General features: G+C 42.2%; 2 protein-coding genes across 2 annotated transcripts; one reads left to right on the top strand and one right to left on the bottom strand.

Annotated features, from left to right (window-relative positions):
• Positions 1-498: 498 nt before the first annotated feature.
• On the bottom strand, positions 499-3280 carry LOC310799572 (hatching enzyme 1.2-like; the record flags this gene model as incomplete). The annotated part of the gene is made up of 7 exons (XM_083662162.1): positions 499-646; positions 754-835; positions 1294-1472; positions 1588-1708; positions 2180-2335; positions 2576-2642; positions 3212-3280. The coding sequence occupies 7 exons, from the start codon at positions 3278-3280 to the stop codon at positions 499-501; spliced, it is 822 nt and encodes a 273-aa protein (XP_083518288.1).
• A 4458-nt stretch (positions 3281-7738) lies between these two features.
• On the top strand, positions 7739-27636 carry mtch2 (mitochondrial carrier homolog 2). The gene is made up of 13 exons (XM_083662138.1): positions 7739-7830; positions 9204-9288; positions 12338-12444; positions 12923-12949; positions 15096-15152; positions 16743-16800; positions 18688-18739; positions 18832-18891; positions 20937-21030; positions 25012-25059; positions 25177-25244; positions 25330-25405; positions 26243-27636. Exons 1-13 carry the CDS (start codon positions 7744-7746, stop codon positions 26327-26329), a joined length of 906 nt encoding a protein of 301 aa, XP_083518264.1. The 5' UTR covers positions 7739-7743; the 3' UTR covers positions 26330-27636.
• The last annotated feature ends 151 nt before the right edge of the window (positions 27637-27787 follow it).

Genomic DNA, 27787 nt, shown 5'->3' with positions numbered 1-27787 from the left:
TGTGTGTGTGTGTGTGTGTGTGTGTGTGTGTGTGTGTGTGTGTGTGTGTGTGTGTGTGTGTGTTTTAAGGTCACTGGCCAAGCCATTGGTTTAGATTTAATATCAGCAACAATAAATAAATACATATGCATAAAAAATATTTTTTCTACGTTTCATCACAGTTTCTGCTGTTTGTCTTTGTCGGGAAGCATGAAGTTAATGACATTTCACTGAGATGTTAAGTTCTGATGGTGGCTATACCATCAGTGGCTAAATATGATGAAGGCGGCCAACAAAAAGAAAACAAACAAAAACGAATGTGAGGAGAGAATTAAAGCAGCTTTATTAGATCCACACTTTTAGCGTTGTATTGACGAGTCCAGACCAACAGCTGCTGCTGTCCGGTGGATGACAAGGAGATCACATTCCCTCTGATCAACTGTTTCTCTGTGATAGTGAACAGCAATAGAAGTTGATTAGTGAAACAGTTAGACGTGTGTGTCTGTGTACTTGATAGCGTTACGTTAGTATCATGTACTCACAGCACTTGTAGAGAGTGTTGAGCCTGGCGATGTCGTTGCGGCTCATCTCCTTCGCATCGCCAAAGGACACGTTGGAGTTGGGGATGGGGACCATGGTGGGCTGGTTGTTCTTAGAGAAGGCGTACCTGGAAGGAAGAGGACGCAAAAGTCAATGATGACAGCAGAGCTGAGCTGAATGTCCATGACAGTGTCTTTCATGCGTATGTGTCAATGCGAAGCGAATTGCTCTGACTTGTGGTACTGCATGACCGAGTTGTAATCGTAGGGAGTGCCCTGGTTCAGGGTGGCAATCTTCCTGAAGTTGTGCTCCATTCCTAAAAACACAGAGGAAAAACATGAAGACGATGAAGACGACACAAGACGATGAATCTGGACAGAAGGGAGTACAACTGCAAGAGAGGGATGCAAGTAAGTCCAGCAAAATGCTGGACCATCTCAATCCAGCCCCCAACGTTCTCAACGGAAAACAAAACAACCCCCAAAAACTCAATAAAAGGCACAATTATGTTAGTACATCACATCTGCTATAGAAAGAATACAAAGAATGAAAGTAACCTATCGAAAGTACCAAGATCTCATTACGGTACCTCAAAAATTCCACTGCAAGGAAGTTGTCAGGCTATACAGTCTCCATAGTATTAATTTGTCATTTATTAAACACATTTCCCTCAAAATAATTTCCTTGTGCAATCATTTTCAATCCACTCTGCTGCATCGTATTTGTTTCATCGCTCTACGATGGGAGTCCTAGAAATATCCAAACGGCGGTTACCAGACTGGACGTTCTGCAGCACGACCTTGATGTGGTTGTCCCGGTCGGAGCGGGTCTGCTCGTGGTTGAATCCCAGGGCGTGCAGCAGCTCGTGCTGGACGGTGCCGTGGTACAGGCAGCCGCGGCGGGCCAGAGACACCACCTGCTTACCGCCAGTACGGCCCACGTAGGAGTAGCAGCTGAGGAGGAGGACACGTATTTCATACACAGAGGTGAAGTTGAAGCAAGCTACATGGATGAAAACACAGCTCTGGTTCTCTGTTCACTAGCGGCGCGGCGCGGAGAAGCTCCTACCCGTTCTTGGACTCGATGCTCAGCCAGTCCTTGTCGCTGGTGCGGGTGGGTCTGAAGCGGATGCAGGAGAACGAGGAGAAGGACTCCAGTCCACGGGTGATGATGGCCTTCTCACGGGAGGCTGGCCGGACGACACCACACAACATTAACCAGACTAGTAGTACTAGTAGTAGCAAGAGCACATCACTTCAAAACAGCTTCCAAAGCTATACTATTCCATTGGCCTAGCAGGAACACTTGGAATGTGCTAGACCTATCGTCTATAGTTTATGGAACTGCAAACTTTGTGTTTGGCAAGATCATCTTCTCAAATGAGGACCACTTTTATGATTTTTGAAGCGTGATTTTTAGACCCCCAAAAAAACCAAGTGGTCCTCATTTGAGAAGATGATCTGGCTGAATGCAAAGTTCGCAATTTCATAAACTTTTATTAACCACATAGGCCTTATGTCAGGCCTTTAACCAAAATCCTCATGCAAAAATCCCCATCGACTTCCCGACGAGCGAACCAGGAAGTGCGCGTGACTACAAAAATACGTCAACCCTGCGGTAGGCTGTGACTGGCTGTAGTAGGCCTACAGCTGACACTTACAGAAGTGATTGGCGATGTAGTAAGGAATGTAGACCTTCCCATCAGTCCACCTCCCCCACATGCAGCCTCGGGAGGTGCAGGGATCAGCGTTCTTCTCCGCCTCGTTGTCCACAGCAATGTCCCCTCCGATCAGGATGGGCTCATCGATGTTCGGGACTGAAACACATCATACACACACATTCACCTCAAAGTTCAAACAGTGCAGGGGCGGTGCAGTGGTACATTCCCTGCCCACCAACACGAGGCTCACAGGTTTGAGTCCCCCGTTTTGTGTGTGTCGTGTGTGTGTGTGTGTGTGTGTGTGTGTGTGTGTGTGTGTGTGTGTGTGTGCGTGCGCGTGCGGGTGTGTGTGTTTATTTGTGTCAGGTCAGATGTGGTGGTGTGTATGGCTCTCACCAAGATTACGGTTAGCTCTCTCCAGAAGGTCAGAGACAGAGAGCTCCCCTAAATCCTCCACCTCCACTGTATTCTCTGCCCAACAGTATCAACAAGACAACATCACTTTGCTTATTATGTATAGTGTGAGAATATGTATAGTAAATATTAATATTGTGAGAATTGAGCAGATCATTTTAGAATGGATTATGGATTATGTACCTGCCTGCAGGTTCAACATGAGAGTAGGGAAGAAAACATAAACATAATTAGAAATGGCTACACAATGCATTAATTAAGTGGTAGTTAATAAAAGATAAAGAACCATACTTATTTTGTAATTTTCACAAGTGTTTTAAGTGACATTTTCCAATTATGACTTTCAGACTTTAAAAGTGAAGAGGTTAGGAAAAACACGTTCAGGTAACAGTTATAGTTGACATACTATTAGGCTATAATGAACTTACAACACCAACTCATGCAAGTCAGCGTATAGCATTTATAAGATATTTTGAAAGGTGGCGTAAAGACTTTTGAGACGACATCAATAAGTCATGAGTTATTTCATGACTTGTTTATGCGCAACATGCCAAATGATAAAACATCACATTTTAGCTGTCATTTTATTATTGTTCCCCTTGAGGTTAACAGTCCCACCTCCTCCTCTGCCCAGCAGCACGCGGACAGCAGCAGAAGAGCCAGAGCGGTGAACTTGAAAACAGACATGTTGATGATCCCACAGTAGACCTGCAGGAGATCGAGAAGATCAGCCACAGCTTCTCTCATCATATAAAGCTACACATAGAGAGGCAAAGTGACCGCCTACTTCCTGCTTCAGCACTGTACCAGAGATTTTCATCCGCCATTTATTTTCCCATAGACATTTCGTAAAATGCTTATAGAAATAGTTTTACTTGGTCAAAGCAAACGGTTCAGATATATTTAGAAACAGGAGTGACCACATAACATTCACTCTGACCAAAACGTAAAAGAAATTGCGGATTTAAGGAAAATATTTTTTCAATGGAGTTTTTTAAGTTTCGGTCCAAGTTAAATGTTCTATGGTCTCTCTCGATTCTAAATATCGCTGAACCGTTTGGTTTGAACAAGTAAAACTATCTTTATAAGCATTTTACGAAATGTCTATGGGAAAATAAATGGCGGCTAAAAATCTCTGGTACAGTGCTGAAGCAGGAAGTAGGCGGTCACTTTGCCTCTCTATACAGAGAGAGGTGAGGACTCATAGACGACCACCAGACTGGGCCAGACATGAAACGCATGAGTAGAAAAAACTCAAAGTTCAACCTTAAAATTAAACTAATGTGCTTATAAAAATAAAATAAAACACACAGGACCTGGGAGGATGAGAAAAGAGTGACGACAGCGAAATCTGTCCACACCGAGATGACACAGATTCATCACAAATATTAGCTGCATACATTTGCTGCTGAACTTACCTTGGATCCTCTGCAAAGACGGTCAGGTTCTGATGCTCAGAGTTTGGGCCTGGGGTTTTTATACTACGTCCATCCAAGTCCCTGAGCCCAAATATGGATTATCGGGGTTGCATGGAAAGCAACGACTCAGCTAAAGCGACATGCTTATCATGCTTATCAAAGTCACGTATGGCCAGGACGTATACATTTGAGTCAGCCATACACATGTATGTGGGAAGTGGACATATGTTCTGTACAGAACACACACACACACACACACACACACACACACACACACACACACACACACACACACGTACATACATTTAGCCTACTATTTACATGCAATGTATGAGACTGTGGTGTGTGCAAGTTTATGGAAAGAGTTCAAGAACAAGTTCAAGTTTATTGTCATATGTATGTATTTATATATATGTATGTATATGTATATGTATAAATACAATACATATGGTATACACATATAATAATAATCATTATGTAGCTCTTTTCAAAATACAGTTACACTTTACAAAATCAAAACACATAAAATCAACAGCATGAAATACACACACACACACACACACACACACACACACACACACACACACACACACACACACACACACACACACACCTCTAAGGTGAAACATGTTAACTTCTATTATGAAAAGAATATTTGGCAACTTCCAATGTTATGTCTGGCTCGTGTTTCCCTCCATATATGGTTCATTCCATTGTATATTGAGTCTTTAGTAAAGATAATTAATTTCATATTTACTGACACACACCATTAATTTAATTTCGATTTGATGAATGTAGTATGAATGAAGTAACAGACAGTATATAAGGGTCTATCATTTCCTGGTTCTTTGTACACTGAGGAAGACTTCTGTCGAAACGTTTGTACCTGCCATCTGCTTCAATTAAATTAACAAAAGGACATTTTTGAGAGTGCTGGCTTTTCTTCTCCTTCATGAATGTAACCATAGCATAATGTATGTGTTTGTTTCAGCTTCTATCATTCATCGATGTGATAATAACAGAGGTGATCTTAGAGTGTGACACACATAACTTTACATGCTTCAAAAGTGAACAAACCCCCCCCCCCCTTTCTTACATGTGTGTGGGAGTGGACATGTGCCGAGTCTGCCATTCAGACCAAGGTTAACATAAGCTTGGCAACTATATGCTACAGTGTACGCGTTTGATAATCTGAGTCTGTTTATCTTAACTGCACATGAAGGCCATGTGTGAGTGGGAATAACAGGGAAGATTGTGTGCGAGCCAACAGCTATGCCATTTTACATGTGATCGTGCTGAAATCGTTCGTAAAGAGCACCCCTGCCAGTGACCTAAGAGAGCCGGCTTTTTGAACGAGGGAATTATGGCCAACTAAATGTGCAAAAAAAATGGCAAATGAGTGGCACCAAAATGAGTCAACACGGGTTCAGCACCGTGGAGAGCTCCAGAGTGGAGGGGCCCACAGGTGCTCCAGAGTGCAGAAAGCACACAGGTGAGCCGAGTTGTCATCAGCCATTGAAGTGCACAATGAAAACCCTCTGGGGAGAGAGAGAGAGAGAGAGAGGAGAGGCCGCATGCCAGCTCTGTGAGCGAGGCCTGACAGGGACAGGTATGACGCTATGAATGAAAGGTATCAGACAAGTATATGGTCTCAGGAACCCAGCAATGTCTGTCCCCGCAGCCTGACCAGCACACAGTCTATACGGGCTGGGCGTGCAGAGAACGCAATATTTACACTCGATAGATACCCTGCACAGGGTGTTCCTAGTTACATACGGGTGAGCGAAGAGCAGTTCAGGGTCTACTTTCACTTCAGTCTATCAACAGTGGAGAATAAGAATATTTGTGTTGATGAGGCCAAGTAGCAGCAGCGAAAGTGTGAAAAACTATTATATTTGCCTTATTGGTAGTAGTCAAAAACAGTTCCAATGCCCTGCTGAACTGTAGCCTACTGAGCAACCATTGCTACAGCAGCTGATTACATGAATAGCAGTTGCATCAAGCTTTGCCAGCACTAAGTTAATGCAAGCACCCTGAGTGGTCAACACGTGCAGATACGCAAGACCTTGTTGTGTTCATGTCAGTTCTCCAATTGTGGGTAAATTTACAGAACGTGCACCTGTGGTTTAGACAGTCTTGCAAAAACAAACAAACGTGACTATACGGGAAAGGAGCTTCAAGGAAAATGAAAAAATAAAATAAAAAAATAAAATTGAGTGATTAGTCACCCCTATGCCAGTGTAAAATCAGGTAAAGCCCAGAAACAACTGTTCCTGAAATGTTTGTTCTCATTTATTTCTCACAGATATTGGGCTAATTAGAATATAGGACGAATCAGCGTGACGTCACTTGCCACCCAGAAATGCGGAACCCCGCGGCAGTTTAGTATGAGTTGTGCCAAACAAACGTTAATATCTCAAAAACTATAGGCTACATCACATCGCTTATATTTTGGCATTCTGAGAGCAGAAGTAGCTCAAGAGTTTGATGTATAATATATGCATGTCATGTTAAAGTTGTGTGAACTGTCGCAGTTTTTAAAATGTAAACCGAGTTAGCCGCCTAGAGTCAGACACTCAAGCCTCGCGCCACTTGGGCTCCATAGGGTTCCATTGCCGTTGCCACCCAGTGACGCGGTTTGTTTACCAAAATGCTGCTCGGCTGATCCCTCGTATAGGGCCAAATCCGAAGCAATGCCTTTATCAAATCAAAGGTACCCTACTTCAATTACAGCAGATTGGCCATTTAAATGGGGTTCTTCAAATATGGTTTATACTAAAGAAAGAAAAGACAGATTAACCTTCAATCTATTATTCCCAATTTCCAGGTCTAGTTTCCTTTTGGTGAGACTGTCTGAACTCCCATAATAGATATTGAGAGATGATGTGAGGATGCTCTTTTAGAGCTCAACAGAGATCACACACTTGTTCTCAGCTCCCGTTCCGGAAGAGAATTCCCCATTCATTTTCTCCATAGACATTTTGAAAAATCCTTATATAAAGAGTTTTAAGCCTGGAACCAAGCCAACCTGCCACATACTGAATCATGAGTGACCATAAAACATTTCCCTTGGAGCAAAAACAAGAAATAAAAACGGGGAAACATTTTATTCAATTAGATTAACGTACGGGTGTGTTCCATCCAGGAGTGCAATAATTTACCCACCACTCATGTACTCACGGCAAACAGGTGTCCCAGCTCTTACCACTACAACCCGTGAAGGGAACCACTCTAGAGTGCCTGTAGCCTCCACAACAAGCCAGCACTGAGCACTCATCTCCACTAGAGGGGAATAACCAAAAATATTAATCAATGAAAACAAAGCATAAGAAACAGCATTTGGACAACCTCTCAATCTTTAAGAAAAGGAGAAAGACCCCCCCGGTTTTGACTTCCATCCCTCACAGGTGTAGCCAAATGGTCTCCAATTGATTAACCTGTCGATTGCAATACAAATACAATAAACAATAAAAACAACAACAATAAAAAATATTCTCAGATTTGGGTCAGAGAGACCAAATCTCATCAAATGGGATCCATGGTTGTAATGAGGCCTAAAGTGTGGTCTGTTGAGAGAGAGGATGAAGATGGTCTTTGATATGAAAGGGGCAGAGAATCACTGCACACTAGATGGCGGTAATGAGCTGATGAGATGGGATGCCAACAGCCATTTAGACGCTAAGAAGAGGTTGTATATTTAACTTCCTGTGTCTCCTGTCTGTCTCTCCAAAAATGGCGGACACGTGTGGACAAGTGCTGCTGGGGTCAGGGCTCACCGTCCTTTCCCACCCTCTGATGTACATTAAAGTCTTGGTCCAGGTAAGAGGAGAAGTGTCCCTGGCTAATACGCTGGGCAGTAGTTACTGTTAGGACAAGCAAAGGGCCAGAAGTGACAGCAGTCACTAATAGCTAACGTTAGCTAAACACAAGCTAGTAAGTTAGCTGCCCCCAATACGAAAACACCATTTAAAAATCTGGCATTTTAATGTTGCCCTGCTTATCGGCAAAGTACATAACCCGGGCAGAACATGAATTAAGACATTTTATTTAGCATTAAGTTGCACTCTTCTATTCGGCACAACATGAAATGCACAAAGCTGTACGTATTCCAACCAAATATAAACGATGGATGGGCTAACTAATGGTTGGGCTGCTGTTTCCACCGTAATTGCTTTAACTGTGGTGGGGGGAAGCGAGGCGTTTGTTTGACATTTTATTAAAATAAAGTGTGTTGCCGAGTATCGTTATACCAGAAGACCCCAACCGAGATATGTAAAGATCTCAATGCATGTTAGGAGGTGTGTATTGTTATGTTACCCGATCAGGAAGGAAGCATTGACTTAGCATTTTGTGAATGGAGTTTGTGACATTCTCTCTATGACAGAACTGCTAACTAGCTGCCAACCGACCGCGAGGCGTTTTCCAGCAATGCAATCTTGAATTGTGTGATTTACAGTTCATCCCCATTAAAGATAATATTGTTGTTGTTATTGACCTGTCATTTTTGTACCACAGCAAGCATTTGACACTACGGTGAAAGGTCAGAGAAAGGAGCTAGCTTAACTAGCGCTGAGCTCACTGACATGCTACTTTAACAGCTAACGTTATACACTACTTTTTCAGTTGTGTCAGTGAAGTAAGTAGGCTATCCTAAAATAGCCTATCGGTCGCGTATCGTTACAGGAGTAGAACATTATTCGGGTGCCTTTGTCATTCAACGATAGGTGCCCTTTGGCCCACTAAAATAGCTTGCTAGCGTATAGCTAACGCTGGCTAGCTATCGCGAACGTTAATCACTTATCTTGTCTGCTTGTGTGACAGACAGATATGACATTCAGGTCAGTTGTGTCGAGTGTTGAATTTTAAAATGGCATAAGTAGCGGTCCAGTAGTCCAATAGACTGCAAAGTAAATGTGTCAAACCCTGAATCAGGAAGTGAGGAGTAACGATAGATAGCCGGTTAAGGTTAGTTTGTGCTCAGACATTATCATCAAAGTGTAGTGTATTAGGACCAGTTAAACGGCATATATATATATAATAACTTATTCTTTATCAACTTTATCTCCCAGGGGCAAATGTATGAAACCACACCCATCAGTACAGTTAAAGATGATGTTTATACCAGTTAACATACTGGTTAATGTTCAATTGCATATCAGTTGCAGTATCAGTTTCCTGTTGTCTGTTGTTAGGTTGGACATGAGCCTCTCGCCCCCACTCTGGGCAGGAACCTGTTTGGCAGACAAGTCTACCAGCTACCTGGACTATTTGCTTATGGTGAGTCTCTGATTTTCCAGGTTATGTGCATTGCTTTTGACTGAGCATATACAGTATATATATCAATACATGCAATGTGATTGTACCTCAAAGGGATGGGGGGGGGGGAGCAGGCTGTGGAGGGCTTTGAAGGTGAGTAGGAGTAGTTTGAAGTGAATGCATTGTTTGAGCGGGAGCCAGTCAAGAGAATGGAGGTCAGGTGTGATGTGGTCCAGGGCTGAGTTCTGGACCATCTAGAAAGAGTCTATGGAGGGAGTTGTGGGCTCAGCTGATGCCGGTGAGGAGGGAGTTGCAGTAGTCTAGGCGGGAGGAGATGACGGCGGGGATGAGGGATTTCAGCAGCAGGGGGGGAGAGGCTGTGTGTGATTTTAGCGATGTTGAGGAGTAGGGCTGGGTTCAAAAAATCGATTCTCCGATTTTTAATCGATTTTCATTTTAATCCTCGATTATCGATTCATATGTCCAGAGATCGATTTTTTTTTAATAAAAAAAAAAAAAAATTACTAAACAGGCTAAAATATTATGCTGTGTGTGGTAGTTGAAACATAGTTTCAAGTTGACGTTTAATTATGTTTGTAGTTGAAACAAAAACATAAATACTGTAGGCTACATGAATGGAAATGTTTGATCATTAATATCTACTTTTAGAAATTATATAGGCTGAAATCAAATCACTGTGCATAATTGTGAAGTGTCTTTATTGACAGATGAAAAGGCTGTTATTTACCCTTTGTCACCATGTGGTGAGTAAATATATGTGTAACTAAAACCATTAAAATTGACAACAGGTCTGCAACTTTTTTTTCCCATGTATCTACTTGGCTGGTTGGAAACCCCTGTGTTACATACAGTAACTGGACAGTCATGTAATTCAGGGTACAGCTCAAAAACCACGTTTTGGTATCACTAACCAAATCAATATTGAAAATTGATCGAATCGGAATCGAATCGAATCGAATCGAAATTAATCGATTCGCAACCTTGTGAATCGGAATCGAATCGATTCTTGAAATTTGAACCAATACCCAGCTCTATTGAGGAGATGGAGGTCTTGATGATGGAGCTGACATGGAGATCAAATTAGAGGGTGGGGTTGAGGAGGAAAGCAAGGCTGCGAGCCGGGGGGGGGGGGGGGGGGGGTAGGTGTCGGTGATAGGGGTGTCATGGTCATTGCGATAGGTCCAGCTTTGCTAGCTGGCGTTGGCTGAAAACAGACAAAAAGACCAGAACATGCATCAGACCGGATGTATCTGACTCAGTAATGTTTTGTGTTTTCTAAAGATATGAAAATGTACGGTAGGTGATTTCTGACACAGGCTAGTTCATTTTAGAAGGCAGAGCTGCTCCACCTAGAATTCTGTGGTATGAAATTGGTCAAATCTTTTGATTTACTGTGCCCCTTCAATTCAGTGTTTTTCCACCACATATTTTATTCTTGTTATGGTGGAAAAACCTCTGAAACAGTATTTAGACAATTACGGAACACTAAAACTCCCAAATGAAACCTAGGATGATGATGTCAGTCATCATCGTCATAATCATCATCATAGCATTTGTGCGTACCTGTGAGAGATAATATCAAAAAGTCACATTAAGGGTTATGTACTCATGTACGTACTGCATTATAAGCTGCATCATATCCATCATACTGTATCAGAGGTAGACCACATTGTCTGATATCGGATTTTTTAAATAAAGGAAAACATTTGGAGTGCACAAGCCACTTTTATAGCAATGTCTATAGATCAAAAGAAGAGATAGTCATCCGTGTACTAGATCAATTATTAACAAGCACAAATCTCAAGCAGATTTTTAATAAAATGTCAAACCCTTAATTCCTGTAAAATTAAGAGAGAAGCGCTGCGTGGATCCAGAGTTAAGGAGATGATGAGAGCCAGGTGCACGTGGATGGGTTGACTTGAAGCAATTGATAGAAAAGTAACGTTTGTCTCTTGTAAAAAAATAATAATAATTGTAGAGTAGAAGGGGAGCAAAGTTGAAAAATTCCACGGCGACACTGGTCTTTTAGTAGAAGAAATATGAAAAAGCCCTTATTCAGACACGGCTATAAATTAAAAAAACACCAACATGTTTCTGCTCACACATCAGGAGCCTTCATCAGGGATTTATTTATTTATTTATTTAACCTTTATTTAACCAGGTAAGTCATTAAGAACAAATTCTTATTTACAATGGCGACCTGGCAGAAGGCACAGCCTTTTGAGGGATAGGGGGTAGGGGATCAAATAAATACAAAGTTACTTTGAACAAATGAAAACACAAGTTAAAACATGGCAAGACAGACGGAGCAAACAAAACAGCTGGAGCAGACAGGCAGGGGATAAGAACTAGTTCAGGAAGCAGCCATTCCAGTCTGTGAGCACAGCAGAATGGAATGACCGATTACAGAATGAGTTTTGGGGATTTTCAGCAGGATGAGGTTAGCAGAACGGGTGTTGTACGCAGCAGGTGCAATTTGCAGCAAACTACACAGGTAGGGGGGGGTGACAGACCAAGGAGAGTTACTGTATGTAAATTAGCATGAACCAGTGTATTTCGCGACGGGTGTGTAGGGAAGCCAGTTTGCAGAGGAATATAAAGTGCAGTGGTGAGTTCTGAAAGGGGCATTAGTAGCGAAACCGAAACGGATGGCAGAGTGATAGATAACATCTAGCTTTTGCAGAGTAGTTTTGCAGGCAGAGCGAAAAATGGTGTCACCATAGTCCAGCATGGGAAGAACTGTCATTTTAACCAGGGTGAGTCTAGCAGAGAGAGTAAATGAAGAGAAAGCCCATTTTTTATTTGACCTTGGCTTGCAACTTGTTAATGTTAACTTGTTATTAATATGATGAGAAAATGACAGAATGTTGATTGTTGGAGTAAGAGCATTCCTGTATTTGTCATCCTCTTGTAACATGTTTTTTTTACTCTATTATGAGTGCACACATATGATTTCTGTATCTTATTCCAACAACACCCACAGAATATTTCTATATATTGTGTAACTATTTTAATCCTCCCTTGTATTGTTTGTCGCTGGATGTTTCAGCAAAACACATCGTTAAGATTGATGGCAAAGCGGGTCTGTTCAACGGGCTGGCACCAAGACTCTGTGCTTCCACCTTCGGCACCATCGTACACAGCAGAGTAGTGCAGGTAGGTGTCATGTCATTAGAACAGGCTAGTGTCCTCTAGTAAGAGAGTGGCGTCAGCGGAGGACCAAAATGCAAGAATCATTAGCCAATGAACAGCCAGGAATGGGTCTCGCGCTACTTTTGCATGCTAAAATAAAGCAGATAATGTACAATTTGATTCATTTCAAGGGATGAAAAACCCTTTCAAAGTACAACACTGTCCATTTTGATGCAACTCGACAGTGCTGCTTTTTTTACTGAAGAGTTCCACTTTCTACTTCCTGGAAAAAAACTGGTCCATTGGAGTGAATGGAGATGTCAGAACTCTTCTATTATACGGCTCTGGAACAGGCCACACACACTGGACAAGTCATTGACTCCATGAGACTGCCCTCTGTCTAATATCTCTGGGCCAGGCCCTAAATATAACTCTTGACTGTGGAAAGACTTTTGTTAACGTGGACAGTTTCTCTCATGTCAAACCTCTTCCTCTCTTACAGAGATGTCAGGAACAAGGCACATTTCCGGTAAATATGTTTTTTTTTTTTTCCCCCGTTTATTTTGTAACATGGACATTTAGCACATTGTCATTGACCAGCTTGCCTCACCCAGTATTCACTATACATCAGGTAAATATTGTGGTTGTTATGCTTGGCGTTTTGAATTTGATGGTGGTTTGTGTTTCAGTATTTGGGTATTCCTATAATATGATGCATACATCTGCTGGGGAAAGTGAATACTGCATGCTTATTATTATGTCACATTTTTACCATAAATACAACCAGGGGAAAATGTTCATGCAGCTTGTTTATGTTGGATTTTTTAATTCCTAAATAAAAAATGAAAATGTGTGATGAGTTAAACATTTGAATACTTCCAAGTTTTATCAACATGTGATATGACAATGAACACACCATCATTTGAATGGGATTTCTAGCCTGCAGTAATGGCAGGATCGGGTAGCTGGTCAGACTCACTGTGAGACTCCAAACAGCCTGCATGCAATCTAACCTTATTACACAAATGAGTCATCAATAAAGCAGTGTACTCTATCATTTATTTGCATTAGTGCTGAAATGATCATTCAACTGCCTGCAAAATACATAATCCCTCTCCCTTCCCTCTATATCGCAGGGGTGGCCAAATTCTTTCCCATGAAGGGCCAAAACTCAATCTGGGTGGAGGGCCGAGGGCCAAAAATAAACATTGTGGAATTACATTAAAATGTATTGTTTTATAGAAAATTAACATTCTAAATCTAAAATAACATTTCAATATAATAATCTACTTTTTATCTGTTTGGTAATTGTAATAATTTGCAATTGGTTATATATATTTAAAAAAAACATCTGCATTTGTGGGGAGCTTAAACATGGACCAATAACTAGGATAAATAAAAGTAAATTGACTTTTTTTCCCCCCCCAAATCCATGGCGGGCCAAAACAAACAGAGCGCGGGCGCCAAATTGGTCAGCACTGCTATATCGTTTTGTGTTAGTTGCCTGAGTTTTGGAGATATCGGCCGCAGAGTTTCTGCCTTCTCTCCAATACAATGGAACTGGATGGCACTCGGCGTGTGGTGCTTAAAGTGCCAAAGAAATACATTTGATAAACTCAACAACAGCAATGTCTCTTTCCAGAAATCATGACCCAGTTACTCAAGATAATCCACAGACCTCCAGTTTCATGCAGGAACTATTTTCTTTTGACCGAACTACAGCCGCTAGCTGCTAGCTAGTTCCTACATGAGACTGCATAAGAAAATAGTTCCTACGGGCCTCGCCCTGCAGCACGGCTGCTGCGTGGCCTCGCCTGCCCAATTGGCACCAGGAAGGATGACATCACTGATGACGTCATCACTGATGACATCACTTACCCTGGGAGTTAGGCACACCCTAGTCTCAGTTTCCAGACGTTTGGTGAGCGGCGCCAACAGCGCCACCTAACCACCAAACGTCTGGGAATTTCATTGTCAAAATCTGTCTCTTCGAGCCCGGCAAGAACGGCCGGCAGCAGACACGCCTACATTTATTATTAGAATTTTATTTGGTAGCGGCAATGCAATGTTTCATAGTTCCAATATAGAGCAAGACACTGATGTGCTGCAAAGAGAGTTTATACCTGTTGTTTATTTTACAATAATTTTTCCTACCCGGAAGTGGTCCGCGCGCTACTGTGAAGTCATCAGCAGGCTCTGTAACGTTAGCCTCGGGAGTCGGGCTTATCGCTGGGGGAAAGACCTCTAGCCGCCGGGGCCGGATGAAACACGTCCTATTAACAGGTTATATGTTTGTTTCTAAGTGATTCATATGTTTCTCCGCAAACGCGGCGATGTTTTGCGAGACACCGGTTCTGCATGAGCGTCACTGCCCCCAGAAAGCAGGCCCGCCCACAACACTCATGATTGGTTCTCCGATGCAAGGCTTCCAACAGCGCCACCTAACGTTATGAAAAGATTTAAATAATAATATTCTCAGTCTTATAATAATAGATAATAATAATAATATCCCGCCTCAGTTGCAGGGGTGCTCTATAGGCTAAACGGCCCTGCTTGGCAACTTGTAGACTGAAGAAAATGACACTAGTTTGTGGATGCTAGTGGGATTCTTGGCCAATTTAAAAGGGGCCTTAGTGGCATATTAAGATCTCTGACAGACTTTCTTTGTTGTTTAGGTACTGGGCGCGGGTCAGATGGCAGAGGAGGGCTCCCTACAGCATGTTGTCAAGGAGGTGAGTTCACTCTACATCTCATAACAAGATGCTGCCACAAGGCCAGAGAGTAACACGCCAAACACGAGGACATGTCATCAGGAAAGCTCTTTGTTGTCTTTATTACACTTTCACACATTGGCTGGATTTGTTCTAATGGGAAGGTGTAGAACAACATACAACCTTTTTCTATTTTTGAGAAAATCTAGCCAAATGACACAGTTTTCATTCTACATTATTACATAAATGACATGTGAAGTGTCTTGATTAGGATGAAACTAGGCAAGGTTGTAGAGACTAGAGGGGTGACTTGTAAGATCTGTGACCTCAGAGACACTTGTAGATAAGCTCAAATGAACAATGAAATATTTTCATTAACACATTCCCTGCCAACAACGTATGAACACGTTTTCAGAATCCAGCTGTTCCCTGCCAACAACGTGTTTACACGTTTTTGGCATCGATTTTTTTTTTTTGACGGTGGGTTGTGCATCTAAGCCTTTTACATCTCTTATATAATTATTGGAGCCACCGAACGTTTACAACCCATTCCACCGACCCACTAAGTGGCAACAGTGCTCTCCTCGCTAGAGAAAGGAAAGCATTTTTTTAACTTGTCAAGCCATTCTCAGCCCAGCCATTCTCCTTTTCGCGCTGATTGCTGGCGATGCGGGATTGCAAATTTACATAATAGATTCAGCCGATCTACTATGATCGGGTGATAGATAACAGGTGGAGGAACACACTTTGAAACACGCAGCATAAATATGACCAGAATCGCAAAAGCTTCTCTCAACCAAAACTCCAAACGAGCGAGTCCACCCCGACTTCCTCAAACAGCGGCCGTGCAGACAGGCCAGACAGGCACAGGAGAGCAGCAAAGCACTGACTGGTGACAAGCTTGTCCGCCCACGGAGGGCGGAGTTGAAGCAACTCGAGAGGGAGGGAGAGAGAGAGAGAGAGAGAGAGAGAGAGAGAGAGAGAGAGAGAGGGAGGGAGAGCGAGAGGGAGGGAGAGAGAGAGAGAGAGCGAGAGGGGGAGGGAGAGAGAGAGAGAGAGAGCCAAAAATGAATGGTTAAAGTGACAGTTCCATCCAATTTCACAAAAAGCCGTTTATCTCTGAATATTCTTTTTCACGCTAAAACCATGCTGTATTCAACTGCTAATGCTTACATAACTACTAACTCTACAAACTAACTCTTTTAGACAGAGAAAGTACACATTCTATTAGTACTTTTGAGATATTGTATGTTCACAAACTCCAAGCTGAAACGAATCCTCGGCTCTTATAAAATGAGCCATAATCCTCAAAAAACGGCTTGGCAGAAGCTATCTACAGCAAAAAAAAACGTCTGGCAGTCAATGTGTTAATACCAAATACATGTTTATTGAGTCTACCGTACTTCACTGCTTCAAACATTTATTTTGAATTAGGCTATGAAGAATAAGGATTTGCACATGAACTTTTTTTTTATCCCCTCCACCCCACTCTATACTCTTCCTATACATGTTATATGTACATGTACAGTAGGATCATTATATTTCATAATCTCTTCTGCCTGATTGATGTATCCTTCATCTCACTTCCTCCCTTCCTTCTTGTCTCTACAGACGACCAAAGAGATGGTCGCTCGCTCCTGTGCCACCATCGTCACACACCCCTTCCATGGTAAAATCACACTTAGCTCTTCACCATGAATGACTGCTCCATTTTGAAATTTCAACTCCTAATTTGTAAGCTATTTGTAAGTATTCACCTTATGTTCAGACGCGGGGGTGGGCAAAATTCTTCCGGGTCGTGTTAACACTTCCGGCGGTCACGGCGCGAAATATGAAAGAACGTCATGACAGCGGACAGTGAAGGGGGTAAAACAAAGAACGTAGCATACTACTTTGAGCTCGGTACACAGCAAGCAAGCGAGTATCCACTGTTAGCCAGGTCGGATAACGTTATCGTCGACAATGACGAGCACTTTCTTGTAAAACATACCTGGACTCCAACAAAGAAAGCTTCAGAAAATTTTCTCTCCTCCGAGCCACTTACGAAGACCCGCAGACGTTAACGTAATTCCCTGGAATGCGAGAATTAAAGAGCCAGTTACATGGCGTTGCATTCTTAGACATTGCAGTTTGCTTTAAATTGGCTAAATTATTAGTTAATTCAGAGTTAGATGATATTGGAGCAGCGCAGCCATTTTATTTTTATTTATTTTTTGCCGGAAGTCGTCACACGACCACACAACCGGGTCAAATGGGCGTGGCTACATAAGGTGAATAGGGCAGTGGTGGCCCAACGGTTAGAGAAGCGAGCTTGTGACCGGAAGGTCGTCGGTTCAATCCCCGGGATCGGCAGGATAAATCTGGGTGGGGAAAGTGAAAAAGGCAGCGCTTGCCCCTCCCTCATTACCACCACTGAGGTGCCCTTGAGCAAGGCCCTTAACCCCAACTGCTCCAGTGGAGCTGATCAGTGGCCGGCAGATCAGACTGTGGTTGTACTGGTCAGCTTCCAGGTGTGAATGTGAACAGGGCGCTCCTGAAAAAGAGAGCATTGCTCTCAGTGAGACTTCCCCTGTATAAATAAAGGTAAAAAAAAAAAAGCTGGTTTGAGAATTTAAACGAGCACCTAACCTGTATGTACCTGAATGTATCAATGTATTACAACAAAAGAGTAATGGCTACATATTTTTCACACACCTGTCATTTAAAGTAATATTGTCTGTATTTCCGTGTGTGTCAAAGTCAGAGTTAACAGGGGGGGGAATATAATTGTTGTGATAGCCCTAGCAGGCTAGCTAAACATGATTACCTCCGCCAACAAGAGTTGGTGTGTGTGTGTGTGTGTGTGTGTGTGTGTGTGTGTGTGTGTGTGTGTGTGTGTGTGTGTGTGTGTGTGTGTGTGTGTGTGTGTGTGTGTGTGTGTGCTCACCTGGTAGCTTGGTCCTTCACGTGGCCGACGTGGGTTCGAAACCGACCCGAGGTCCTTTGCCGCATGTCATAACCCTCTCTCTCCCCACCTTTCCTGTCTGCCTACTGTCCCATCTATACAAAAATAAAGATGAAAATGCTCCAAAAAATAATAATTTAAAAAATAGTTAGGGAGGTTTTCGCCCCCGTTTGCTTGTTTGTCTGTTTTGTCGGCAGGATATCTGAAAAGCTTATGAACGGATTTGCTCAAAACCTTGTAGAAAAGCAGGTCGTGGGCAAACTTGGTGTGGTATTGAGCGTGGCCAATCACAAAAAGGCACAAAACGGATTCACGTAATAAACAGAACTTGTAGAAAGGTTGGTGGTGGAGGTATGCAGTCTCCTGACTGAGTGCCCTCTGACACCCTAAACACACCAGAAGCGTATCTGATGCTGAAGCAACACCTCGCGCCGGAGGCAGTTGAATTTCGACGTCTTTGTTAACAGGGAGACTGATCACACCGTGCAGCAGAATATGGCTTCAGCTGAAACACATTTGTAAAAAGGTCTTTTCAAAATGTCAAAGTGGAATTTGTGTAGAAAGATGTCAGTTTTGACCTGTCTGAAATGTTTCCCTTGACGTGTGTTACAGTGATCACTTTGCGATGCATGATCCAGTTTATTGGGAGAGAAACAAAATACAGGTAATGTTTTGATTCCTCAGGCATAAAGCACAGTGAGGAAAGCGATGAACATGATAGAATTCTTATTCACACATTTATGTTTCTGTTCTCAGTGGCGTGTTTGACTCCGTCCTCACCGTCTACAGAGAAGAAGGCATCCTGGGCTTCTTTGCGTAAGTCTCCATTCTCAACTGTGGTTACAGGAATACACGGTACACCACACGGTACACCACACGGTACACCACACGGTACACCACACGGTACACCGGTGTCCTCTTTCATAGAGCTGGGTATTGGTTCAAATTTCAAGAATCGATTCGATTCCGATTCACAAGGTTGCGAATCGATTCATCCCGATTCGATTCCGATTCGATTCATTTCAATATCGATATGGTTAGTGATACCAAAACGTGTTTTTTGAGCTGTAACCTGAATTACATGACTGTCCAGTTATGTAACACAGGGGTTCCCAACCTTTTTTGCGGCAAATAGATACATGGGGGAAAAAGTTGCGATTGTCAATTTTAATGGTTTTAGTTACACATACCGTATATTTACTCACCAGGTGGTGACAAAGGGTAAATAACAGCCTTTTCATCTGTCAATAAAGACACTTTCACAATTATGCACAGTGATTTGATTTCAGCCTATATAATTTCTAAAAGTAGATATTAATGATCAAAGATTTCCATTTATGTAGCCTACAGTACGTCAACTTGAAACTATGTTTCAACTACCACACACAGCATAATATTTTAGCCTGTTTATTAAAAAAATAAAAAAATCGATCTCTGGACATATGAATCAATATCAAAGGATTAAAATAAAAATCGATTAAAAATCGGAGAATCAATTTTTTTGAACCCAGCCCTACTCTTTCATGATGCCACTTCAACATAGTCGGCCTGTCTTTGTGATATGTGGCTGCACAAAACCAATCAATATCATATTTTAACAAATGTTGACAAATGCTACTTCCATTTTAGAGGTCTTAGCTGATGAAGACTGATGCACAGTTGATTACACTTATTGACAAAATGTACGATTGTAAGTTGCTTTGGATAAAAGCCTACTAAATAATGTAATGTAATATCAATCCTGGCTTAATCAACATTGACAGGACTCAGAAAAATATTACATATCTTAAAGGGATACTCCAACATTTTTGGAGATTTCCCTATTTGCCGTATTGCTAAGTTGACAATTCCCAAGTTACTTCCTCGTTTGCCACGAGGCGCATGCGCTGTGTGCAGTCATCAGTACAGCACATGCACCTCATGGCAAACCAGGAAGTAACTTTGGTTTCAGAGGGAACCCTCTTGAAAATGACCAAATATTGAAAAAAAAAACTCTTTGAAAACGACCATTTCCTGTAACTGTGGTTTATTATTATTTCAACGCGTGGTGATGAGTACACGAGTCACATGTACATGTGTATTTTGGGCGACTGAACGGGGGAAGGCAGCGGTACCATAGACTGCCATTGTAGTGCTAAGCTAAGTAGCAGTGAGGGCTGTACCATAGTTTGTACTGCACGCACAGTGACGTTAAAGGCATCCGCATTCTACATTTAATATTGGCAAATAGGCGAATCTCCAAAAATGTTGGTATATCCCTTTAAAAATGACAAAATACACTGGAGGGGGGCTTAAAGGAGAATTTCGTTTTTTTTTAACCTGCAGCCCTCTCCTCACATTAATTATGATCTGACGACTCACCCAGTGCTCTCCGCAGCGTTTTTGTCGTCCTAGGCGTTGTTTTGAGATCAATAAGCCAAGCCAGTCCTAGAATGGAGCTCCGTGAGGGCCAAGTGGCAGCATGCTTTTCCTCCATTTAAATAGACAGTTTTATTCCCGTTTTCGACGCATATCGTCATAAACTGTTCCCTAAGGAACGATCAGACTGCATTTCTCCCCCTCGCTCTTTTCACTAGTTACAGGCAGCCCATTTTTGCCTGTCGGGTCAGTGAGAGACACCACTCTCGTCTGGAAAGTCTTGCGGGACTTTCCTGATGAGAGTAATAAAAAAAAAATAATAATAATTAATGTGAGGAGAGGCCTGCAGGTTAAAAAAAAACGAAATTCTCCTTTAACCTTCCCACACCCTGAAATGTTTCCCCAGGTTATATGTGACTGTTCTACAACTGTGATTTGACCAGTGCAATGATGTTTTCAAATGGAAGGGATGTTAAAGTGTTCTTGTGTTTACTGCTTTGTAGTGGTTTGATCCCTCGCCTGCTCGGAGATGTCCTGTCTCTGTGGATCTGCAACCTGCTGGCTCACCTCATCAATACCTACGCCATTGACGACGCGGTATGTGACCGCTTTTATGCTGCTCAGTCGAGTTACTACTAGACCAATATATATGGTGCCGATATTGTCCTTCCATTAAAAATGTGAACTGGCCGATATGATGCAGTTTTGTTTGAATGTAGAATTGAGCAATAATACAGTGGGCAGTTGGATTTCACACACAATGCCTGCCTGCATCGTTCTGTTTTTATGATCATTATACTGTGTGTTTAATGAGAGTTTTGGTGTCCATTGCGGATTTCTAGGGGAAACACTTAATTCTTGCCATTTTTGGGCATGAAAATTGGCAGCTGATATTCAACAATATAATAGCGCAAAACATCATCTGTGAGCAGCACATTCAATCTAAAAATATTGTTGGTTTCTGTGTCTGCCCCAGGGCCGGTTCCAGAACAAGATGACTAGGGATGCATCCTAGATATCAAGGGGTGCAGATGCCTGGCCGAATGCCGGGCCCACTCGGGCGGCCTGAAAAATTTGACATGTTATTTTACTAAAAATAATGCATTTTACCATCATTTCAAGTAGAATGATACCACCCAAGCAAGACTATTTCAAGTGTTTCAAGTGCTTTACTGAAATATTTGGACCATATAATGATAATACAATTATCTCAACCTTAAAAGGTTACATATAGGTGCCAAAAAGCCATAAATTCACATCAAAGAACAAAGAAAAACAACAATTATAATTCAAGTTTAAACAGTAAGTGTGCAGCTGCAGCATTTATTATTATTATTATTATTTTATTTTACTTTTCAACTGAGCATGCAGACAATTAAAATAAGGGTGCAATGCATGCTTTTGCACCCCCGTAGAACCGGGCCTGGTCTGCCCTCAAAAACCCATGTGGGCTGAATCCTACTGCTCGGGTCTACATGTTGTCAGCTGGTATTGTGCTTAAAGGCAGAGCTGGAGGACTTGAGTCCGGTCTCGAGTTTGATTTTTGACGGTCTTGGTCTCATATCGGACTTGTAGTCAATATGACTCGGACTTAAATCGGTCTTGGGAGTGAATAGACCTGGACTTGAATCGGTCTTGGACGAATTACCGTAAATTCCGGACTATAAGCCGCGGCTTTTTTCCCGTTTTTTGGCCCCTGCGGCTTATATAACGGTGCGTCTTATCTATGGATTTTTTCAGAAAAAAAAAAAAAAATACAAATAAAATCTCTCTTTTTTAGTACTCTTTCTAACTATAAATCCACTTCTGTTTTAATTTCCTCTCTTGCCCTCTTTTCACCACACCGCGGACACTGTGTGCACTGTAAAAATAAACAACGGTGGTGTTGTGTTATGTTGTTTTGTTGAAATGTTACGGTAATACGGTAAATGGGAGCTTCCTCAAACAGCCATCTCTTTCCCGACAATCCCCTCTGTGCGTGACCACTTACATATGGTAATTACGGTAAGCAAACGGCCACTCGGCCATCAACTCCCTCCCCCGACTACCAGGAGAAAATCACAAACTTCGGCGAATTCACACAAAGGAAGATCAAGGAATATTCCATCGAACCGGAGCAGATCATAAATATGGATGAAGTGCCTTTGACGTTCGACCTGCCACTCACTCGGACTGTTAACAAGAAGCGCCCTGGAGGATTCTTTCACCAAAAAAAAGCTTTGCTCGTTCTCGACAGCATGAGAACGAGCAGTAGAAGCAACACTCTCACTTACCATGGGGAAGGTACGCAGAAATTCACACGAGGCAGCTTTCAAGTTGAAAGCAGTCAATCTCGCATTAAAAGAGGGAAACAGAGCAGCCGCGCGTAACCTGGGCATCGATGAGTCAATGGTGAGGCGTTGGACGGTGCAGCAGGAGGAACTGTCTCAGCACGGAATATTATAGGAGTGTGAAAACATCCACAATCACCAACGGGTTCCAAAACGCTGGACTGCTGCGGGATGAAGAGGATGACGCCGCCACAGCTGGCGCTGAGGGCCGTCAGAGGCTTCAGAGGCTGTTCGATGCCGACAGTGATGAAGAGGAGTTCGTTGGTTTTGAGTGACAATGAAGGAGAGAGGAGAGTGGTTGACGAAGCCACCCTGAACCTGTTCGTTTCCGACACTGAAGATGAGGACTTTGGTGGTTTCAGTACGCAGGAAGAAGAGGAAGACGAGGATTAGTGACTTGACTTCTCTGGTTACAGGTTTGCTGCACATATAGCCTATTGTTGTGTGATTTTGTCTGGGGATTAGTGACCTGACTTTTGTTTTGTTTTGTTGAAATGTTAATAAATGGGAGCTTCCCCAAACAGCCATCGCTTTCCCGACATTCCTCTCTGTGCACGAACCCTTTCATATGGTAATTAAACATCAAAACACCCGCGGCTTATAGACCGGTGCGGCTTATAGAAGAAAAAAATAGTCAATTTTGGTCCCGCGGCTTATAGACCGGTGCGTCTTATAGTCCGGAATTTACGGTAAATGAATGTTACAATCAGAAGGTGACTCCATCACAAATAGCGCTTTCAGACAGACACGGTTCTGGTTCTGGCTCTGGCTCCGTTCTGGAGTCTCAGAACCTTGGTGCTTTCTGGCGAACCAGCCCATGTTCACACCAGTTTAAGCGGAACCAAAGTGGGAGGCCATTATTCGGTAGTCCTTCTTCAGTTTATTTTTATTTTTTTAAGTTGATTAATTATTTGGTCTGGCCTTCGAGTGAACCCAGCCTTGGGCCTCTCTTCTGCAAGTTCAGCATATGACTTGCTCTTTCTTGTACTGCTTTCTAGCTTTTCTTGAGATTCGGTAGATGCCCAAATCGCCACTAAACATTTGGTTTCCTCAGGAGACCACTGCAAATTATTTTTCTCTGTGTTGTCACTGCCTTCTTCTCCTTCCTGCTCGTTTTCACAGCCTAGAATGAGTCACACCCACTGATGATGTCACGGTTCCCAAGGAAAACCAACTATTTTTTGGTTCTGCTGAGAACCAACTTTTCAGGTTCCGAACCAATTATTTTTTCGATCTGAAGGCGCCGGCCAGTTCAGATTAGGGTTCTGGAACCGGAACTGGCACGGAGCCCTGCCGGTGTGAAAGCCCTAAAAGTGTGTGTGTGTGTGTGTGTGTGAAACCGGGGTGTGACAAGGCAGGCGCAGGTCTGCATTTACGAGACCGGGGGGCATGTTCGAATGTAATTGACCTGTTCGAATTATTATTATTTTTAATTTTTTTTATTAACCAAAATTAACCAACTGCTGCTTGCTGGTAATGTTAATCCCATGTCAGAAAAAGTCTCCAGATTTGTTGCGTTAGTCTCTTCTGAGAAAGATTGTCTCCAGGAGGGTCTGAAAAGTTGTCTCGAGTTGGATGCAGCCAAGTTTGTGAGGCAGTGTTGTGACTGTGAGCGTCCAAGCTAACACAGCAGTGGAGAGGAGCTGACTGACTGGACCATGAGGACAGCTGAGGATTTTTTTTTTTATGTTCTTTTAATTTTTTATATTATATTATATATATTTATACGATGTAACCGGCAGGCGTGGACTGCATAATCGGGCACGTCGGGCCGATGCCCGGTGGCCTGGCCTGGCCTGCAAAAAAAATAAAAATAATAATTAACCAACAAACTTCGAATATATTCGAACATTTTGCGGGCAATTAAAGTTAGTTCGAACTTTATTTTGGGAAAAAGTGACAGCTCTAAAGAGCTCTGTAGTAACTGTGTCAATATGTATATACCGTTTTTTTACGCCAATATATTGTTTTCTATGCTCTCGTCGACACCTACCTCTTTGTGTGTTTTGACATAAGTTATGTCGCTATTGTTGCTGAAAGTCATTGATGTTATTGTTATTGATGATGATTACTGCTGCTGTTAACGTCAGAATTTTCCTCCGGGGATAAATAAAGTACTCTTATCTACTTAGCCCAATTGCTGGGGCTTTGTAGCCAGAAATTCTAGTTTTAGCCCCACCAGAAGTTTTCAGCCCAGTCTCAAATATGTCAATGTTAACGATGATATTCATATTTGTCTCTTGTACAGATGAGTCACACAGGAGAAATCAAGAACTGCTCTCAGGCTGTGACAGGGGTGAGTGAGCTGGACAAAATGTGGCGGTCTACTTCAGCAGTATATAGCAAAGATGATCAATCCGTTTGTATTAACCAGCTAAATCAATAACGCTTGTTCCTCTGCTCTCTCTCCCAGTTCCTTGCCAGTATGTTCACATACCCTTTCGTCTTGGTGTCAAACCTTATGGCTGTCAATAACTGCGGGTGAGTAGCCTCAGCCTGCTGTTTGCGGATTCACATGTGAGAATTGTCTCGTGAAGCAGACTCATCTTGTTCTCCTCCCTTCCAGGCTGGCTGGAGGTCTGCCCCCCTATGCATCAGTATATCCCACCTGGGTGGACTGCTGGAGGCATCTAAGCATAGAGGTAAATCACGTGCCCACCCTGCCTCTTCTTCTTAAACAGATTTCAGACACGAGCACAAGTCGTCGTCAGTAGATGAATGCCAATGCAAAATTGATGTAACATCTCCGTGGTAGCCTCGGTTGTTGTTGGGTGTGAATGTTTTTTTAATTTGTCTTGTTAGGCTTCAGTAACCAATGTATTAATCAATTCAAAATAACTCAGAGTAATAGTTAATTACGTGCATTTTGAGACAACAAAGGGTTTGGAGAAGAAATGTTGTGATGTTTTCTGTATTAACGAAACACAAAATAAGACAACATGGCTTTCCATATATATACAACATCAAATCAAATATACAAAATCAAAAACAGGTGTGCACTGCTAAGAGCAGATTAGCTAGCTAAAATTAAAAAAATATGGCTTCTTGCTATAAGCTTAACAATAGAACCCTCATTGGTGAACACTGCACACCCAATTCAAATTTTTCTACTTTTTCTTTTATGTCTGCTACCCATGGTACATGGTTGTCATGGTGGCGTGTGTCAGTGTAGACACATAGTTGTGAACACAATAATTCAAGAAACATACATGATAGAAACTACTTATACTGTAGTACCATGTTCCCCTACCTACAGAGTCGATGATCTGATTCGATTCTGTACAAAAGTATGTGGCACTATCTCAGTCAGTGTTTAGTGCCCAAGTAATTAATGAATTAACAAATGCTCACACTGCGGATTTTGCTGCTTACTATCCAAATTAAAGTCAAAAAGAAAAACAACTCCACCCATTGAATGTAACCTAGAAAATGTGGTGTACAATTCACTAATTCAATTTTCATTCTCTCTTCATCTCCAGGGCAACATGAGCAGAGGCAACAGTTTATTTTTCCGGAAACTTCCAGCGGGAAAGACGTACGCACTTGAGCAGAAGAGATTTTTTTAAAGCCTCCAGGCGGAACTGACCAGAATATAATTGTAATAATATATATTAAAAAAAAAATCGACATTGCCTGAGCTGAGGGGTCGGACAGTCGGCACGTAATCTTTTTGTATGCCACTTGTTTACGTTGAGTTCTTTTTGTTTTGTTTTCTCTAAAACAATCTGCTGTCAATCAAAGAAGGAAGAATTGCATTAGTTTCCAGACAGGATGTGGTGCTGCATTGATTGGAATCCATTGAAGAGCTTTATTTTGATAACCTGTAGAAATTTATACACGTTTAAAACTGCAGGCGACTTGACGATGAAATGGAGCAACATAACAGTTCACCTTCTTTAAACCATCTGTGTGACATCTAGAGTGCCCATTGCCGTCAACGATCTGTCTGACTCTTGCTGTGACAGACCAATGCATACGTGTCATCCGTCTCCTTCCTTTCTCTAGAGATTGTCCATCAGTAATATTCACCCTCCCTCGACCCGCTTGATGGGAATCGATTGGTGAAAACAGTAGCTAAATCTGCATGTGGTCATGTCTAACGGATTAATGGGAAAGTGGGACCTCCTCTTGTCATGTTGTATCGTCTTGGATGTGTTAATCATTCTAAAAAACCTCACTGCTGGGTCCAGGGCTAGGTTGTTAGTAGTGCTAATAATTGAGGAAAACAGCGTTCCTATGTTCTATTAAAAAAAAAATCCATACTCTGTCCAGTCCGTGATTTGCTTGAAGATTTTGTCTGGTGTTCAATGTGATTTACGAAGATAAGACATCTTATGCCCTTGCTATCTAGGTCTTCTCACTGTAGATGATTGTTCTTCACAGCTACAAATCTCAGAATGTGAGATGATTGGTAGGGTTCCTACCACGGTTTCCACTTTAAAATTCAATATCTTTCCCAGACCCTATGTTCTCGACTGGATTTTGTATCTTGGTTGTATTTGATATATCATGCATGCTGACGGCAGCTGAGTAATAAGGGCATCCCCTCTATCTGAACTGAACATTATTCTTCACATCAGCAAAAACTGGACTCAAAGTGGGTTTACAATATAAAAGCTATAGCTTAATTGTGTGTAAATATTGGACCTCAACATTTTTCATACTTCATTTTTTTTTTTCAAATTCCCAAATTAGGCAAGACTTTGAAGTGATTGACATTCTTAAGTTTTTTGGACCTGCGTAGGAACCCTGGAATGAGGAATCCATGTTGCTTGGACAGCATGCTCACCAAAAATGCCTCTGGCCTGAGTAGCCAAGTGCTTGTATCAACTCATTCTGTCCGGCCCAAATAAAGACTGACTTTTTGACCTTGTCTTCCTCGTTAAGTGGTTTGCTGTATTGTCGAGCAGTAGTGGACTGTACACATTAAAAACAAGCCTACATACCAGCAAGTTGGGACATCAAACTTCAAAAAAGGACATACCCAAAGCCTTTCTTTTTATTTACACAAATTGCTAAACATG

Source organism: Poromitra crassiceps, assembly GCF_964638095.1.
Source record: "Poromitra crassiceps genome assembly, chromosome: 28".
Lineage (NCBI taxonomy): Eukaryota > Metazoa > Chordata > Actinopteri > Beryciformes > Melamphaidae > Poromitra > Poromitra crassiceps.
This window is presented reverse-complemented; position numbering and strand designations above follow the sequence as displayed.